At 41.3% G+C, this 20,357-nt stretch overlaps 1 protein-coding gene across 3 annotated transcripts in view; it reads right to left on the bottom strand.

Annotated features, from left to right (window-relative positions):
* The window catches only part of LOC118322723 (myosin-10), a 49,274-nt gene that overhangs the window by 15,471 nt on the left and 13,446 nt on the right, over positions 1-20,357 (bottom strand). For 2 of the 3 annotated variants that reach the window (XM_035654485.1, XM_035654486.1), the window contains 12 exons: positions 11,380-11,407; positions 8,780-8,882; positions 7,125-7,154; positions 4,690-4,782; positions 3,555-3,618; positions 2,911-3,009; positions 2,258-2,401; positions 2,021-2,116; positions 1,337-1,455; positions 843-995; positions 544-717; positions 288-461 (listed from right to left, as the gene is read on the bottom strand). In XM_035654485.1, the coding sequence (XP_035510378.1) occupies positions 288-461; positions 544-717; positions 843-995; positions 1,337-1,455; positions 2,021-2,116; positions 2,258-2,401; positions 2,911-3,009; positions 3,555-3,618; positions 4,690-4,782; positions 7,125-7,154; positions 8,780-8,882; positions 11,380-11,407 (1,277 nt within the window). The remainder of the gene's footprint in view (positions 1-287; positions 462-543; positions 718-842; positions 996-1,336; positions 1,456-2,020; positions 2,117-2,257; positions 2,402-2,910; positions 3,010-3,554; positions 3,619-4,689; positions 4,783-7,124; positions 7,155-8,779; positions 8,883-11,379; positions 11,408-20,357) is intronic. The other variant, XM_035654487.1, reaches the window with a different exon arrangement.

Below are 20,357 nucleotides of genomic sequence, written 5' to 3'. Positions count from 1 at the left end.
GCAGTACGACAACTAGGCTATTGTTTTCAGGCAATGACCTGGTTAACGGCGCCTTCGGAGGAGCAAAGTCTGTGCCTCCGAGAGTTGTTACTTAAGGAAAACACACACATGGATTAATCTGAGGCTATAAAAGGGGACATGAATAATGGTTTACAAAACGCATATTGCCTGTTATTAAGGGCTGCCTTCTAAAAATAGCAGCATACCTAAGTAGTAGGTCACACTGGCTACCATTCCCAAGAGAGCAGTCAGAATGCAAGACACCTTAATGGGCCTGAAATACATACCTTCCCTGCGTAGTGAATGATGCAGAAGTCAGCTTTGTCCTTGAGCTGACGCGGCTTCTGAAACTTGGTGTGTGTTCCCTGCTCCTGAAGCACCTTGTCTATAAAGGTCTTGTCGGTGGCCTTGGGAAACCAGCACTCCTCATCCAGCAGAGCGAGGATACCAGGGGGGTTAGTCTGTTGAGACATAATTCGTTTAACACATATATATGCAGCAGCAGACACATACAGTCACACACAGAAGACAGAGAACACTGACCGGCCTCTCAATGAGGTCGATGCAGGGCTGCAGGTCCAGGCCGAAGTCGATGAAGCTCCACTCAATTCCCTCCCTCTGGTACTCCTCCTGCTCCAGGATGAACATGGTGTGGTTGAAGAGCTGCTGCAGTTTCTCGTTGGTGTAGTTGATGCACAGCTGCTCAAATGAGTTCAGCTGAGAGGAAGCAGAAGTCACGTTTGTTAGTTAGTCTCTTAAAAAAAACACAACTACAATGTCTAGAAGGTAGTTTGTGTTTTTTGGAGATTAGTTTGTTCATATTTAACAACCACAATCAGCACCTCAAAGATCTCAAAGCCAGCGATATCCAGGATGCCAATGAAAGACGCTCCCTGGCGTTTGGTTCGGTCTAGGGCCTTGTTGATGCGGTGGACCAGCCAGCGGAACAGCCGCTCATATGTTGCCTTGGCCAGGGCTTCAACAGCAAAGTCAGCCTGTGGAAAAAACAGAGTAACTATTGAAGACACTAGTAATAATACATAGTCCACTGAACCACAAGTGCAAATATTAGAAAATAAACTTTGTGTTGCTGCTGGTTTGCAGTGATTTATCATGGTATGCCGTCAGATCATGGGCTACAGTAAGGACAAACCATGACGACAATGTTTAGGACCCATGACTTTGCACAAGTGAGGTGTAATAAACAGAAATCAAAGAGCAGAAAAAACAACGTTTCCATGTTTATGTTTAACATTTAACATCTATTTAACAGTTAAATAATATAACTATGGAGTGCAAAGATAATCCTCACTGATAGGGTTAGACGGCACCTTACCTGTTCTTTGGTCTGTGCCTTCTGTACGTAGTCCCGTCCAACTTTGATTCTCGGGGTGAGGATAGCTCTGGTGAACTCCATAACATTCATTCCAAGCAGGTGGCAGAGCTTCTGTGCCACTGGGAGGAAGCAGGAAGCATGAAACTCACTGATACAAATATAGACTTCACACTGGTTCACATATATGGCTTCAGATTTGTGTTTTTTTTAACTCCTTTCAAAATCAAATTTTTGCTTGATGCTATGTTCAAATAATTAAATCAAAAAGATAAAAAATTTAAGGAATTAAGAAAAGTATGTTTAATTGGTCTGACCCAGAGACAGCAGACTTACTAAAACTAACTATATTATATATTATAGATTCGTTTTAGATTCATCGTCGCCTGAGAGATGTTCTTGGGACCTACCAGCTCCTGATTGCTACTACTGGCTGTGCAGGGGGAATTCTGGTCTCTATATAATATTTTTTCTTTCTTACACTGAGAGTTATGTGACTACAGAATAGTCTAGACTGTAGGGTAATGCATCTGGTGGTGCTGACATGATCCAGACATTACAAGCATTCCAATATCAAGAGACACAATCTAACAACAGTGTAATCATGTTTCTAATAAAGCATGTGGCGAGTGTCACAGTTTCATGAATCATGACTGACACTACTCCTCGCTAGTGTCTTATTTTTACCTGTGTTTTCGGGCATGGAGGCCTGATCAGTGTTTCTCTCCTTCTTGAAGATAATGTTGCCAAACTGTAGCACTGCAGAGACCACCTTCAACATGCCTGGCAAGAATGACATAACACTTTATTGATCCCCAGGGTGGGTAATAATGCCTCGGCGGAGTAAGAAAGGAAAAATAGGAATGTAGGAGAATAAGAACAACCTATGTTTCAGAGCACATCTGGAAGTACTGTACTACTCACAGACAATCTCATCATGGGAGAAGCTCATGATGTGCATGGCATCCAATGTCTCCTGGAAATTATCCTTGTCCTGCTGGCCAGGGATGGGAATGTTACCATTTGACAGGAAACGGTAGTTGTTAAAGCCTTCGAGGAGCAGGTCCGCTGGAGAAGGAAAGATGGTTTTTAAAGATTGTTATTTAAAAATTATTATTTTAATGGTAATTTTGCGCTTTGTTTTTCTTCTTAATGTGCTGTGTTGCATGTTGGGTTTTTTTCAGTGCATAGTGCAAGTAACACTTTAAATGACTTAAAAGTTTAATGGTCAGAAAATGCTCAGATAGCAATGAGGTATGTGTTCTATTTTGACAATTCAGTATAAGTGGATAAGTGAGGGAGAGATCCAGTGACCTTTTAAATCCACTATTTCATTAGAGAAACATGCTGTAAAGTGTTGACTTGAAATGTCTGAACACGTTCTGCATCATCATGAAACAATGTACTAACAAGCTAAATTAAAAGTTAACGAGAGAAAAAGATTAGTTGGCCGTTGCTAATTCAAACCAGCTTTTTTATTTATTAAGCTCTGTTCCTCGACTGAAGCAAACTAGCACAAACATGCACTGTTGCTGCTCTGATACTTCTGTTCCTTATAGCAGTTGTCACACACTCACTTCGGAGATGCTCTCCGGCCCCTGCCAGCAGGCGGTAGAAAATGTGGAAGGTCCTCTCATCTTTGGCCTGTCTGATGGCCCTCGACTTTTCCAGAAGGTCTGAGAGCAAACGTTAAGGACTGACCAGGAAATAACAACATGAAAGTCAGAAAATATAATGAATATTGCTGAAGTTAATAATAGAATAAAATAACCACATTGTTGTGACATTCTGCTTATGAGGAAAAACTCTAATAAAGTACACAACCAATAAATCTTCCAAGAAATCATGGATTTTAGATGAATCCGAGAAATCACAGGGGAATGAAATCTTTATTCTTTCTACAAGTGTTGCAACAAAGAAATATTATCCTGAGGAGCCTTATCCCTCATTTTCCTCACCAGGCACAAATAAACTTGAATAAAAATGAAGCATAACAATAAAAACTTCTTGAGAGCCCAGTGCCTTCTAGCTTCATCTTGGGAATATGCAGAATGGGAATGGCATTCTTGCGGTTAAACATAAGCCGTAGTGAGTCGTGAAGCCTAACCACTGCTTTCAGCTCTAAACTCAATGTGTACCCGGCCTTTTAGCATCCCTTTATTGTGTTTGAAACAATCCTTTGACCTTCTGCTCCTCCAGTCAGTCCCAATAATGAGGATACAAGTTTCAATATTGGCCCCAACAATGTAGCCTGTGACGTCAAAGTTGATTCTGATGAACTTCCCCTGCAGGAAACAAGACGCATATTTATGTTAAAAAAACAGTTGTTGAACTTGTTGAAACTTCACAGGCTAATTTAAAAAAGCCTATGATGTCAGTGTGTACTGTACTGTATCTGTTTGTGCGTGTGAGTGCATCTGTCACATATTTCCTCTCCCTTCGGGCACCGTTGGATTTTAAATACCACTTTGTGGACTCTTGCTGATGACAGAGACACAGTGGAGAGCAGAATGCCTATATTAGGGAAAGCCAGGTTAACAGGTCAGAAAGAATCTCAGGCATGTCTGTGGTTTCCTGACGGTGAATGTGTGTGTGAATATGTGTGCCCATCTGAGACAGCCTGTGATTCATGAGGTCTGAACACCATGGTAGTTAATCTTAGCCACATGGTTAACTTAGTCATACAACAATTTAAAATGCTTAGAGCAAGGATTGTTGTGATGCCTGTAACTCATCACTTCCAGATCAGAGATAACAAAATATTACAAGTGCAGCATCAGTCCGCTTTACAACAATTAGAGAACAAAGACTTATGAAACAAGACCTATGAAGTTGTTGTTTTATATTCTAAAGTAACATATTTAAATTAAAAAGGCCCAAGTTTAGCATTTTGGGAAATGCATAATAGCTCCCTGACAGAGAGTTAGATGGGCTTCATATTGACGGTACAGAAATGAGAGTGGTATCAATTATCTCATATGTATATGTATATATACCATTTAGCAGTTTGTTTTTAATCCCAAACATAGGAAAATCAGTTTAGTTCAAGAGTTAAAAGGTAAAATATTAAAGCTACATGAATCCAAACATTTAATAATACATCACTTTATCTTTTTTTACATCGCTAACTTTGAGAATCCTTCCATAGAGTGAATATATTTAAGACCTAGAGTAGGGATAAACATGAAGAAATACTGTCTTTATACAGCAAGTTGGGAATGGAAGCATGTGTGTGCAAATGTATACTGCACTGATAGTCAACGTGGAGCTTAAGTAAATCTGTTTCCCTTCATGATACTGTCTGCACATATGTTTAAATCAAGAGAATGACCGTTAAACAGGAAGCATAAACTCACAAAGCGAGATGAGTTGTCATTTTTCACTGTCTTGGCATTGCCAAAAGATTCAAGGATGGGGTTGGCTTGCAGGAGCTGGCGTTCCAACTCACCCTGTGGAGAAAGAGAGGTAGAGAGGTAAGAAGCCAGCTAGCTGTCAACATTTCCAATGCCTGGCACCACATAATGAATCTTTTATGACTGTTTATTACATTTTTCTGTATCTGCCAAAACATACACAAGCTGGCGAGGCAAAATCAATTCTTCCTAACAGACAAACTAGAGCAAAATGTAGTCTAAGTAATATGTTTAACCAGTCTTTCAGACAGTCAGCAATCCATTGTGGCTCAGTTGGCTTCACTTTAGTCAACTGCAGTACAATGTGATTTTTGTCAGGGGAACTCTACAAGTTTAACAGGCCAAGGCAACCAAATAGTTTGACGGAACTCGTGAAACCACAAGGGCAATATAGCGAGTGTGTTTCGACACATGCCCTACAGTGAGTGGTTACTTTAGGTTGATGAGTGAGAGCCTTCTTCCGGGCCTGCACATTCCTGTGGTTGTGATGATATACCCTATATATCCAAAGACTGTATCACCACGATGGTAATGATGGCTTCCTCCCAAATCTCAAAACCTGGGTTGATAGGCGGTTGGGACATTCCCTACAGCCCTTGAAACCTCCAGTTCCTCTACTCATGGCACACTCTCCTCTATCCAGGGCACTGACAGTACAGAAATAGCCCCTCCAGTAGATCAGATCTAGCCTTGATCTGACTCCAGGATCCTCCTCTGGATTCTTAAATGCGTGAACTCTGACTTGCTGCCTGACTGGCTGATGCTGTAGGCCATTAAGAGATTACTTAAATGTTGTTAAACAGAAAGCAAGAAAAGAGACTGATGGAAAGAGAGAGAGGACATTTAAAATCCTTAGCAGAAACAGAGCAGAGTGCATCAGAGAGACTTTTCAGGCTCTGAATAACATAGAACACATAAACCAGTACACCTATCCCTGTATAACTAAAGAATAAAGAGGCATTCCTTATGACAGAAATATGAAAGTTTGGTCCCTTCTGGTCTGCTTTACCTTTTCTCCACTTCTTCACCTCCCCCCTTTTCACCCCCTTCCAAACCTCTCTCCTCCACTATATCTTTGCTCTCCCTCAATCCCTTGTTCTACATTCCTCTGGCCTGTGCTCAGAGGTAGCCGTAATGCATTGCAGAAGGAAAGCAGCATTAAGGAGGTCAGAGTGGATGGTGTACTCTGGCAGGGGAGCACTGAGGCCCTGAATTACAGCTACTCGCTCTCAGCTACTGAAACGCAGCATATTAAACAGGCATTCAGCCGGATTGTGTGTGCTCAAAGCTGCGGGTTATAGGTTTCAGCTGAGACTCTGCTTCTATAGTTATTAGATTTACAGAGGACACAGAAACATCAGGTATTGGTTTGGGGGAGAAAGAAAAATAGCTACCGGATAAATCAAGCAGGGAAGAGGTGAGCCAGAAAATATCAAGTTTTGTAGAGGACACAGGAGACAGACAATGGAGTTGGAGCAAATTCAGTACTGTGTCAGCAGAGTCTCATTTGTGTTACTTGTGGGACATAACATTGTAGATTACAATCTGAGAATACAGGTGAGGCTACAACACCCACATGGAAACATCCCCTGTGTTTGTTTGTCGACCGAGCAGCAAAAGCCACACAGTTGGTCGCTGGAATAATATTATCATAGCCAGGCCACAGGCTCAAGAATAGGCCAATGAATTATTAACTGAAACTACAGACATGCATCTAGAGTACATCAGCAATGGAAAACATGCATGAATATATTAAAGGTTCAATCAATTGCAATCATGTTTCATCATCTTTTATATCTTCTTTTTACACCTGGGCAGGTAGGATCATCTATTTACTTTCCCAAAATGTAAAGGATGAATCTTGGCATAACATAATTGAGGAGAGATGTTTAGTGCGGCTGTGGTCTGATTTCACTGTTCATGAGCTCTTACTAAACGCCACGTAACCCCCAGGAACAGAGGACTGATGAACCTACACAGAAAGGCTACACTGTCAGTTCACTGACTAGGATTTAATGTGAACGGTTTTAATCACAGGTTTAATCACTTCTTTTTTTTTTTTTTTGCATTTGACTGACATGTGTTTTTAATAAAACATCTCAATTTCTAACTGTTCTAATAAACCAGAACCAACTGATAAAACAAAGCGTTTTAGTATGATGAGCCTGCTGGTTTAATGGCAGATTCACTGGGCTTCAAATAATCATGTGAGAAGACTGAGCCAGCACAAACAAATTCCTCATAAAGAGAGAAGCTTAGATTAGTCTGTCAACATCATTATGGAAGCGGCAGAGATTTAGAGAGAGGTGCATGCACTTACACACAAACATCAAAAGGACCACACACTCTTTTTTTGAGAAAGCGGGAGATACACTTGCCTGGAGCTTGAATGCTTTGGGAGATTCGGGCTGTTTGTTATGGATAAACAAATGTAAGTGTTAAAACCTGAAGCGCTTATGTCAGACACAAGCCACAGGAAACAGAACACCAGTACACATTTAGTCCAAGGAAGGGAAATACTCTTGCAGAATGGCACTGGATGGCGTGAAGCAGGAGCAGTGATCAGTCAGCTATATTAAAATCTAATAGGTTAGCTGTGGATTAATACACAACTTGTTATTAGCTGAATATCAAAACTAACCTATGCACTTTAATTTTGACTAGAACAGGGTAACATTGCAGTTCATTAATAGAAATTTGACATTTTGAGAAAAAGGCTTATTCGCTTTTTGGTCGGAGAGTTAGATGTCATTCTCGTGTCTGTAAGGTATGAGGACTACAGCCAGCTCAGTGTGTAGGGACTTGGCTTGGGAACCGGAGGGTTGCTGGTTCAAGTCCCACAGACCTCACACAATATCGAGTTGGAGTGGTAGCTGGAGAGGTCCAGTACCTTCCACCTCCCTGTGCTCTTGCCCGTAGAGGTGCCCCTGTTTGCAAGGCACCCTAACCCTCAACCCCCCTACACACGTTGCAGCCCCATCCACTCACACATCGCTCTATCCCATTTGCATTGTCCACCGAAGCTGGCTATGAAATGTGACCTCGTGTATTCCTCAGCCCTGTGTGTGTGTGTGTGTGTTACACATTAAAAAAAGAGTGAAAAGAACCATTTCCCCTAGGGGATTAATAAAGTAGGCTATATCATTATCTTCTTCTTCTTCTTCAACTGGTTAGCTTAGCTTAGCATAACACAATGACTGGAAACAGCTAGCCTAGCTCTGTCCAAACAAAATCCACCTACCAGCACCTCTAAGGTCACATTATATCATGTCCATTAAATCCATGCAAAGTGTGAAATGATTTATGTAATGTGCTCTGCTGGACTATTTCTTGGCTCTGAGCAGTTGCTAGGCAACCACTGGAAACTCCAGGAGGTTACTGGCCCCAAGAAACTGGTTTATGTACAGACAAACAAATGAGATACAAAGTGTTAATTACTAAGCACTGCGCACTGAAATGACTTTAATGCTGACTTTAACGTTTCGCAAAATGTGTTGTTCGTTGGTCACATTAAAGTCGTCAGTCGTCACATTGTTCGTTCCTAAGATGTTCCTGCAACCTACCAGCAGCTGATTGCTACTATTGGCTGTGCACAGGAAGTTCTGTTCTCTGTTAATTACTGAGCTTTAGAGGTGTTGTTAGGTGGATTTTGTTACAGTTGGGCAGAGCCAGGCTGGCTGTTTGCGGTCTTTGTGCTAAGCTAAGCGGACGCTGGCTGTAGCCTTATATTTAACAGAGAGAGAGAGAGAGAAAGAGAAAGAGAGAGAGTGGTATTGATCTTTGCACTGCCATTAACTCCCCAATTAAAAAGAGAATAAAGCCTGTTACCCAAAATGTTGAACTATTCGTTTATCACAATAATGATGTGCTGAGGTAATTCACAAATACCAACATGGCCATTCAATTTTTAAATTTAAAAGGTGTAACGAAGCACTATCAGCAAGGATGGTTCAAATAGGATGTATTTGAGAGGAGTGGAAAAGAGAGAAGAAGAAAAACAGATAGAGAAAAATGTAGGCAGTGGGGCTCTCACAGGAATGTTGTGGTCTTTGCGTCCTTTGTGTGAGGAGGCAACGTGGGCCAGGTACTGGATGACCTTCTTCGTGTTCTCGGTCTTGCCAGCGCCTGATTCACCTCTGAAAATAAAGGGGGTAGTCAGCATGGAGATACACATGGACAGACAGAGGGAGCAAAACGGTGACTGAATGAAGAATGAGCGAAGGAGAATAAACACACACTTTTTGTTTCTGCCTTTCTCATCACTTCCAACAAATAATTACAACAGTCTTGGCTTGCAATCATGAATTACAGGGTTTAAGTTGTGAGGCATAGCCACAATACAGAAAATAATACGTGTAGCTGTCCACAACTTAGCAAGGTACAGACAAAACAAAGTAAACCCCTAACCAAAATAAATCTTGCTCATTATGGTGGTCAAGGGTGATTGGATGTACCCCAAACAAAGAATAAATTAAGAGAGGAGAGAGTGAACGACCATCATCTGTTGTTTTCTAAATCCATCCATTCGTCGGTCAGTCTCTTTTACTGAAGAACCCTGTGGTTTGGTGGGCCAGTCTCCAAAGTTTCCAGGCTTTTGGGCCGTCCCTAATGATAGCTGTGTTCAGGCAGAGTCATCCACAGCTCCCACAGTCAGGACCCAGAGCCCCGAAAACCAGGGCCAACACAGGAACCAGGCCAGCAACACTACATCTATCTACATACCAGTGGCTTTAGTCTAGCTGGCTATTAGCGCTGCTGCATGTAGAGCACTGCAGTTTTAGCTGCTGCACTAGAATTCGATGGGTCCTCATGCACAGGATACAGACATAGCAATACAGGTCAAGTTAGTTAAACATCCCAGTTTGGCTTGATGTCTTCATAGCTTTACAGGAGCAATATTTCTCATGGAAATAACCACTCACTGAATTTCCCACATCTTATCCTTTTTTCTTATAGATGTGAACATGCAGAGATACAGGCTCCCTCACGTTGTCAACACTCTGTATCTCCTGCCATCTTCTTTCGATTGAGCGATCAAACACACCGCACACATTAGAGGGTCAACAGTATTTTTAACTCTAAGTGAGAGATTCTACAAGTTCTCGGTCTCATGGGCTGCACCCTGTTCTGTTCTTTGGGATACAGCATAAAGACATAGGCTTGTGCTGATAGTGAGCTCGGAGTATATTTTTACAGCTGACTATCACTGCAGTGACTTCCTTCACCCTCAAGTCCTGTGCACAACACAGGATGCTTAACACAGGTCTTATCATTCGTACAAGATTATTCATCAGTAAATGCAGGAGCACAAATAAATACCTGGAATCGACTGTTCACACGAGACCCGGGTCTGCAAATGTTATTCTGAACACATCACTGCTAAACCACATAACTACACAAGACCTTTTATAATTCTATGCTGTGCTAAATAGGCATGTGACCTTTTAACTGGATTAAAAGTGGTTGTTGCAAAGATCATGCAGCCTTTTTCATTCTAAGAGTGAATAGAGTTAGACCTGTAAAAACACAGGTTGTGAGCTGGCCTACACACCCCAGTCAGATAACCTGGGATTTTTTTCAAATCTGTGTTTCTCTAGGACTAATTTTCTTTGGAGGAGGAGTAGCATCTGAAACAGTATTAAGACTGTGAATGAAATTGAAGTTTTGTTGATGCTTGTGCAATACCTGTGCATGACAGAGATTGTTCTGGGAGATTCAACTGGGAGAGGGCCAACTTCTGTACATACTGAGTTTCCTCTACTTCTTTCTTCCATTTTCATGGGCCTAAATTTACTGTTGAAGACTTTATGGTATGTTGTTGGAGTAGAATCATCAAAAGATTTTACCTGTTGCCAATCAATGAATATTATTATAGACTTGCAACGGATGTATTTTATACTGAAATCAATAGATGTCTCTACAGTGGTGAAGCAGCTTCTCTAAACTGGGTGACCAGCCTACTTATTCAACAGTGGGGTAACACTAATAAAATGGCTCTGCTGTTACCAACAGGGGGTGTAGTTTTCAGACATTGAAGACAGATTATGCAACAGCTCTTGTCTACTCACTGGCAACGTCAAATCAAGCCACACTGAAAGAGTGTGACACTTAATTACTCTCTGCCAAAGAAGATGAAGGCAGGGCACCAAACCGCACTCATAACTCCCTCAGTATTGGGCAGAGCTGCTGCACAACCCAACGTCCACAAAAAGCTATTTGAAACCAGTCTTTAAATAAAACAGCAGGATGATGGGAGCTGGCCAACTGGCTCAGGGTGAGAGAAACATGAAGGGAGACGGAGACAGGGTTACTTCACAAAGACAAAACAACCAGGAAACCAGGTAACTCAGAAATGATGATCCGTGTAAAGTGCTCTCATTTTATGTTCCTTACAATGCAATGCTTATTATTACTGTTCTCCACTGTAAGGTACATATATAAACATTTCGAGGACAAGAAGTGAGACCCTGCCTTTATACAAAATAACCCTATTAAGGTGCAGCTATATAATCTTCATCCAGAGACAGGTTTCATTTTCCAGCCCATCAAGCTGCTTTATCACCAGAACCAAAAGTGAAATGACCTCAAGAGAGGAGAGGAAAGGAGGACAGTTAATAGAGTTGCAGTACTTACGTGCAAAGGATTGATTGGTCCTCACGATCTGTTAGAGAGGAACAGAAAAACACAGTCAGCATATTTCCATCTTCTCCCTGGTTTTACCCTTTATTACAACTAAAATAATTACAAAGACAGCCTTTGTGGTCCAGCTGTTGGACTATAACACACTGAAATGCAACCAGTTCTTTTTGTTGGTACAGGGCACAGCATCAACATGAAAATACGGGCGCTCCTGTAAATGGGGTAAGACTGTGGTATGATCACTTTTAAATGAAAACAACTGAGAAAGATGTTTCCTGAGAATAATAGAAAACATTGAAATATTGCTCCACCATATGTGAGACTACATTTTACAGCCAACAGCCCATTCCTCAGCCTCCTTCATCCAGACTACCCTGCAAAGCCATGCTGTGTAATGGCAATAAACTGACACCCAGACAAGTAACCGAAGCTTGAACACCTTTCATCACTGAGGAATTCAGTCCAAGGTCCAGATGACAGGATTAGCTATGCCCACTGAAGTGTGTGACCTCTCAACTTTGAAGGTCCTGCTGCGCACTACAAAAACAGCAAAGACCAGAACCCGGAGTGAACTGACCTGTTTATCAACTAACAGAAACTGTCACAATCAGAGCATGCCCTAATTAAATATATCTACTACTAAACAACATATATGACACATATTTCTTTCATATAGTAGTAAGTATATAAAGTAATTGTGAATATGTTTTATTCCCACAAATAATTAGACTGTGTTTTAAGGGGTTAGTTTGGATCTTTTAAAGTGGGGTTTTATGAGGTACTTATCCATTGACTTAGGGTAGATGGTGGTCGGCACACCCCACCCCAAATATTTGGAATATAGCGTCAAACTGATGCTGATTTTTTCAGTTGGGCCTTTTTAGGTGGCTAAAATATGTTCTTCTGCTGCCCCTGCAATGCATGCTGGTAGTTCCTCACACAACCTCACTACCATAGCTCAGTCAGCCTCATCGACAGAATCCTTTATGTGTAAATATGTTCTTATGAATTAAAAACTGGATGTTATTTAACACTTTTAATTATATAAAAGTGCCTACTGTTACAATATTTTCTTTACACAGTGTTTTGGTTTGAGTTTGGTTGCATTTGTGCTACTACGACTTGCACTGGCAATAGTTTATTCAATAACTTAAGCTTCCACTAATTATTTCCTTGACTTTTAACTATCTATTTCAATCATTTAACCATTACTTTTAGTTAATTGTTTCAACTTCTCAACTTCTTAGCTGAGTTATTTGAATGTAGTTGAGTTAATTGAGCTTTCCAAGTAGAGCCTGGCAACTGCAGTAATACTGCCTGGGGTACAAGTCACCCTGGTGGTAGAATCTTAGGCCTACTTTAGCAGATTCATGTAATTTACTTCACAAGATAATGTACTGAATGGACAATAAAAAAGAAAAAATCTACAAAACAAACAAACCCTAAAATGTCAGTTTGATAAATAAATGGAAATGATGTAAATCCTCAATGCAATTTCATAACCAAGCAACCATTCAGTTTAACACCTCTTCTAAACCTCAACTACAAATGGGCACAAGTGTTCATTAAAGTCACTTTTTCCGTATATCAACCTCACGAAAGAACTCAGTTCACATGAAAGGAGTGATCTGATAAAAAACACATGTAGTATAGTAACTGTTTACTGTGGCAGAAACTAACAGGCATGACTTAAAACTGTCTGAACCCTGACATCACATCACCCTGTAGTGGATGGGTGACGTGGTTAAAATGACCTTGTCACGTTGGTCAACAACACAGGTCAGAGGCTAACACCTGAGGTGAGCAGCATACAGGAGGAGCAGCACTATGGACACCTTCCTGATGGTCTATCATCACACAACCTAGTGTATGTGTGCAAACAGGTTTGATTAGGATTTTGAAGTAAAACTTCACAAAGTGAACCCTCCTGCTGCCCTTTGATCGTTGCTGACATTCTTGAGGCAGGAAGTAAGGAGATTTTTCATTTCCTGAAAAGGAAACATTCCTAAACTGAATAAAACTGAAAGGAATGGGGCCACCCTGTACGCACTCACACCTCACACAACTACAGGCTGCACTGCTAAGGAAATGTGAGCAGAATATACTGACAGATATTACAGTCTGTCTTACAGTGGGGAGATTAGACAAGTCACGTTAGGTGAAAGGCTTTTTATCTTCCTTTTTCCTTTGCTGTTAAAAAAATCTCCTATGTAGTTTTCTTTGAGCTCTTCTTTCATTACGTTTGAATAAAGCCAGTGCAGCAAAAGACAGTGATTAGTTAAATCCTCTAATGGATAATATTATATTATTAGTCTCTCTAATAGCCATCCACTGCAGAGATGATTGCCCCCTATAACCCATTATCTCACACCTTGTTGATGTGGGTCAGTTTTCACAGATGGCTCAGACACAGTCTTTTAGGTGTTATCTTTCACCAAAGAAATGACCTTTTGTTCCTGCACTAAAGCGTGAACTTCCCTCCAGTGACAAAAACTGGCGAGAAAGAGTTTGGCTGTAGGTGTGTATGTGTTTGTGTACGGAGACCTTGTGTCATTAAAATGTTTTGTCTTTCCAGTAAAAGTCTGTTTTTCCTCATCAAATGATGATGAATGCAAATGTAATGGAGAAAAGCCAACGTATGCACTTGTGTTGGATGAGGGTTCTCATAACAGCGGGAATGATGAATGAGCTGCTCACTTTAACTGGACACATCTCCCCTGAGGATGAGGCAGCCTTCTTAACACGGGTCAAAGTTTGATTATTCTTCCTGTCTGTGTTTCATAGCCACGTCTACATACAAACCTGAAGGTGCACCTATTGTTGATTTTCACAAGACTTTGCACCTCCAGCCTCACTGGACTGAGGCACGCCACACTGCGTGAGCTATCGTGACTCTGAAAACCAAATACACACTCACTAAACAACACCAGCTTTACATGATTAAAGGTAGAAACAGTTTGCTTGTGTGACCTCATGCCTCTGAAATTAGCACTTGGTTGCAATCTGTGATCAAAGTGGAAAGAAATCTGTTACAAATTGTGATTTTGTAATTGTATTTAAAAGGTTCATCCTAAGCGCCACTGCCATTCTTTCAAGAGCCCCATAACTGCCCACAACTGCAGTCAGCCCAAATGCCCATACAGTTACCTCAAGTGTTGCTCTAGTGCCTTAATAAACACCATGTGACAGATAATTCTTTCCTAAAGAAGTCCTCTGGTGTACAGGAACTATGCTTCGTCCCTCTGGCAGCAGCAGCCGTCATTTGTTTGGAATTGTAGCAGCATGAGCAATAATAGATACCACGGCTCTGCAGACAAAAACTACAACAACTAAACAAAACAACATTCAAAAAAATGTGTCACAGTAATACAACATTTCACATTTTGTAAAGACATTCCTGTGTGTGCCTGTGTATCACCAAAAATAAATCTCTGGTCAGTGTGGGAGATAAGATGACCTCAGCTGACCCCTGTGGACTGATCTGATCACTGTCATGAAATAGCAGATTGCAAACGTGCACACACACACACACACACACGCACCCCTCTGAGCTACACTCACTTCTTTCTCTGCCCATTACACATCTATTTACTCAGCTTACCTCTGATGCCCTCTTTTCATTTGACCTTATATTCCTCCGTGGACATCCATCACCTCCACATATAAACCCTCCAGCTCTTTCCCCGCTAGACAATCACTGCTATAATCTACCACCCCCTTTCTGATTATATTCTTCTGTAAGGTCAGGCAACTTGAAGAAGCTACTGACTTCATATCCCAGAACCAATGGGAAGTTTTGTAAAAACACATCAAATAGAGAGCAGTCAGAGTGAGATCTCAACCACTGTTGCTCTGCACAGCCAGGTTATCCCTATACGTCACACAGAATAACACGATACTCCTTCATTCTCCTGTTCTGCACCAATTCAGATTTTTGAACACTGTTTGTAAAACAACCTCTTATATATGCATATATGTAACTGTGTAGAAGTAAATAAAATATATTGTTATTACTCGCTCTTTTACGGTCATAATAACAATATGTTATCTATTTAAACTTTCAAATTACATTTTGCATCATCTTGCCTTGTCTTGTAAAATGTACTTTCTGTTTGAGTGGGTGAGTGCATCCAGCCATCTGTGCTCCCACCTTGGCCCTCTTGGCAGCTGCTGATTCCTAGATCACCACGGCAACTAACTGCTGGGTCATATTTACCCAGGATGCCATGCTGGCTAGGCATAGGTGGACCAATCAAACTGCATGTTCTCTTCCCTTCCAGTAGCTCATTACTGCCTCACTAAATCTTTACCCCCTTTGTGTTTCCCCATTCTCTCTGTTGCTCTCATTTCCCCTTTTCTCCCCCATGAATGGTGCAAAGCCAGATTACTCAGACCACTACAGAGGACTAAAGACAAAATCACTTTTCCACACCAACAGATGTTTTTAATTTGATTTCATCAGAACTTTTAGCTGCACCGTTATTTCCACCACAACAACTCACAGCCAACCAAATAGGTAATGTTATCGGGAGGTGGAAATGAGTTGGCCCATTCATGCATCAAGTTTTAGGTTAGACCACAGCTCGGTCTCTGTTTGGATACGAGCTAAATGCAAGGATCTAAATGACAGCACAGGAAAAGGCAGCTTTCAGACCAATTAGTATTGCTGCAGTGTCAGTTCACAGAAGGTTTAAATGCTTCACTTCTATGCCATGCTCAAGGCAGAGAGCATCCAGTTCTAAAATAAATACTTGATGTAAAAGCACATTTCAGGCTCTATAGTAGCACTTATTTCCTGAGGTTGTTGTAGATTTCACTTATAACTCAATTTTAACAACTGCACACAGTGAAGTGTCTCACGGGTGGAACCGATACTCATATGCACGAATTTCACTTTGGAGACGGGCCTGTCTTGCACAGCAGGGTTTCCTTTGCTGCTAATAAATTATCCCCCACAAGGATTAAACAAACCCTCATTCTTCACATTCCAGAGCATTCCCCCTCTCCCTCCGTCTCGACACTAGCCCCAATCGTTATCGTAGCCCCCTATTATCGACCTCATTTAACCTTGTACAGCCCCGGTATCCCTCTCCCGACTGTAACTTGGCCTATTGTTCTGTGTTCATATCCATACCTGCAATCTAGTGTAAACGATTCACTCCTCCCTTATACGGAGGTCCCTGTTCTTACTAAGTGATTTTGATTAGCAGGAGGCCAAGAGATTAGGTCAATATACTCCATTAGCAAAGCTCCACACTGTTGGGAGGTAGGGGAATCTAAAACACTATGGTATGCCTAAGAAAATCTTTAGTTAATGGGTGAAAATGTGCAAACTGTGTCAAAATGGGTTACCTTCAAATTCTGGTCACCAAATGACAAGAGTAACTTGCCCCCCCCCCACAGTTTTAATGAGCGGGAGTCTGAGTGTGGAACAAAATTTCTCATTTAGGCTCCAGGCTGAAAAGGTTTGAGGACTCTTACCCACAACCACAAAAAACATTCTCCACATCCAGCTCAAACCAAACCTTAGTGTATGAAAACATTCTTAGCACCAGGCTCATAATCACATCCATTTATTGTCAGTGGTCTTCAGCAATATTGCTCCAGTTTAATGCAGTTTGACCCAAAGTCTAACCCACAAATTGCCTTCCTAATTGTTGCAAACTGTTTTGTTTTAATGTTAACTGAGCATGTGGATCAGCCAGCTGTCAAACAAGCCATGGTTACATTCACACGTACTCTCATTAATCTCATCCTTGTGATAACATTGGCAGAGATAACTAAAAGGAAAAGTTGACCCCAGACCCTGCCCCCTTTGATTTGCTTATGTATAGAGGAACTCACTGACCACTTCGTGCTCATGCACACACTTTTCAAAACACTTTTCAAGGTATCTTGCCAATTAAAGAAGCAAAAACACAACTTTCTGATTAGGGATATGCAGCTATAAAGAACAGAAAAAAATGAAAAAGAAAAGTTGGCTCTCAAACTTTCAACCTTTTGGGGTCTTTGCAACTGGATGTAACACATTTTTTCCACACTGCAGCTCAAGCTCTCACAATTTGCTTCATAAAAGAAGTCGTAAAACGCAACTGCACACGGTGAAAATTCGAGCGCCATGGCAACCACTTCACACACATAAGAAATCCTGAGTGATAGCCAGTGAGCTGCTCTCTCATAAACTACTGTTATATGTGGTGAGGTGTACCCACAGTTACACGCAAACACACACAGTCTGAACACACAAATCCTTTGTCACAGCAGAATATGGTGATTGTATTAGTGCAAAGGTAATATAAAAATGGTGACTTGCTTACTCATAAAGGCTTAAAGTAGAGGAAGACACAGTCCAGAGCTACTTAAAACCAGAGGAACAAAGCCTTAAGTGTGTGTGTGAGAGAGAGAGGAGAAGAGGAGAGAGAGAGAATGAGACAGAGCTCATTCACATTCCCAGACAGTGGAAGTAGCAAACAGTCAGCGTGATCTGGAAAGTCTTCTGGTCTGTGGGTACCTGCAGTGTTTAACTGTCACTTTGAAGCTTCCAGGCAATTATGATAAGACACAAATTAAACACAGTTAAGTAGAGGGATGAAGAAGAGTAATAGGCTACATCCTCTAATGGCAGTCTTGATAAGATAAACAGACTTAAGAAGCTATAAATCCTCCAATAGTGATTATGGTAATACTAACACACCGACTGCAACGGAATAAAGGAGACGGCAGACAAAAGGCAGAATTTGAAGTATCCTGAAGGATTGCAGGATACATTTGGGTTTATAGTACTTGGGGTCTACAAATGACCAATTTACAAACTTTGAAGAAATATTTAGCACAAAGCAATTGAGGATTGAGGGTGTACAAAACGGCCAAAAACTAGCTGTTTAGTTCATTGTCAAAGGGGTAGTCAAGCAATTTAGTATTGCGCTACCATTAAGTTGGAGGATTCACAAGAGACAGAATAAAAACTGAATGGTCAAAATGCAAGCATCAAAGGCTGAGATATTAAGGATGCTGGATTCTACATTTCCCATAACTCAATAGCGTCTTTCATAAGATCCTCCTGCCTCCTAAATGCCTTTCACCCCCACACTTCCAGTTTGTAATGCAGACATTCAGTTAGAAATGTTTTCAGTCTCTAGCCCACGCCATTATCAGTTATGTTTTCAAACTCACACTAAAGATGTGTTCACACACGTGTGTACACAAAGCATATCACGTTTTTGCCTCAGATTATTCGCATGCTTTGGACTGCTGAACAGTTTTTTTTTGTTTGATTTGCCCCCAAACCTTGCATTCTGTCTGAACTCAGCTTTAGACCAACAGACGATAATGCAAAACCTTGCATTGATGCTCATGATGAGTACACTGAACATCATGTGTACATTGGTCCGGATTCTCCTTTAAAATGAATACTGAGTGTCTGAAATGGAAACCTGCAGGTCCAAATACATCACTCACTTTTCTCAAGGGTAATTAGTCAAGGGTAGTCATTACCCCCACCAAACGTCAATTAATTATTATAGTTCCACACTGACAGTGTAGACTACAGGATTTGTCCAGGACAGGCTCAAAAATGTGGAATACGAGAGCTGTAAAACTCTGATTACACCAGTCACAACAATGTGGATCCCTGTCTCTAATGAGCACAATCAATTCATACCAAACTGTTAGGTTTGGAGAGTTAAAGATTTATTAATTAGACAAATTTATTATACCAGCTGAGGAAAACAACATAGATATTTTGGCTTTGTTAAATTACTACAATGTAATTTTCTGTACATATGGCCAGTTGCAACCACTGAGTGACTAAACAGCTCAACTGTTCACTGTAATGCTGTTGAACCAGCTGCCAGTTAGGCATTCATGAGCCTATGAACAGAAGGGCAGACAGTCCCACTGAGCTGACTGGCCATTTGCATGTACCAATCTGTGCGTGTGTGTGTGTGTGTTGGAATTCGGATGCCCCTGGTTTTTCCCTCCCTTCCAGCACTGGGGCCTCTTGGGTGTGGAGCAGGCGTTGTTTTCTGCGGGCTGGCGGTGCAACAGAAGTGAGTGGAAATGAGGGGCAGGTGTGGTGGGGTCAAAATGTGGAGGTTATGTTTTTATGGTTACCGCATTTCATCATCAACCACAAATAATACAGCTACCCCTCTGGCGCCAATCTGTCACAAAAATGTCAAAAGTAACAATATAGGCTATGCAGGTGAGAAGCATCATTTTCCCGCTATCAGCGAATGAACACATGGGTGGAGACCGTCCTAAATCCCACTGATAGTCACAGGATGTTCCCCTGTGCATCTGGCACAAGTGAATACTTCCCAGGCTGGCCAGACGAGGCGAGAAGGGTGTGGTGGGAAGGGACAAAATAGGATAATGAACAAGAGAAAATTGAGATAGCAGAGGGAAAGATCATAGTGGCACATGAGAGTCAGAGCAGAAGAAGCTATAAATAATATCATGTTCCCCGCTGACAAACTTGCAGATGAAATCTTATGTATTTCAGTGATTCTGATTCAGTTTCAGGATAGTAATGACAGTTGGCAGCTGAGATCACAGACTGAAATAGATTGTCATCATGGGTTAGTGAATGTCCCCACCCTCTCGGAAATGACAGCAGTGTGTGAGGGACCACCTAAGTGAATGCGTGGGGGTAGAGAGGTCCAACACACTCACACAAAAGCTGAGAGGAAGCTATTCTCATCACACCTTGAGCTTCCTCTCTTGAAGAATGTTGAGCTGTTTAATGCAGGTCAACACTCCAATGGCTTTGGTATGAAATGGTGCCTCTGCACTTTGATAACAACTACAGGATTACATAAGGCAGGACTGCAAGTAACAGTTACACTTGTTAGATCAAATGTGTGATAGATGAGTTCCTCTGCTTTAATTTAAAGTATTTGATGTTTAACTTGCAAGTTGATCAAATCAAATCAAATCTTTAGTTTATCAAAGTTTATTTGTATAGCCCTTTA

Source organism: Morone saxatilis, unplaced genomic scaffold (assembly GCF_004916995.1).
Source record: "Morone saxatilis isolate NCDOM2014 unplaced genomic scaffold, NCSU_SB_2.0 Contig14, whole genome shotgun sequence".
In the NCBI taxonomy this organism is placed as follows: domain Eukaryota; kingdom Metazoa; phylum Chordata; class Actinopteri; family Moronidae; genus Morone; species Morone saxatilis.
This window is presented reverse-complemented; position numbering and strand designations above follow the sequence as displayed.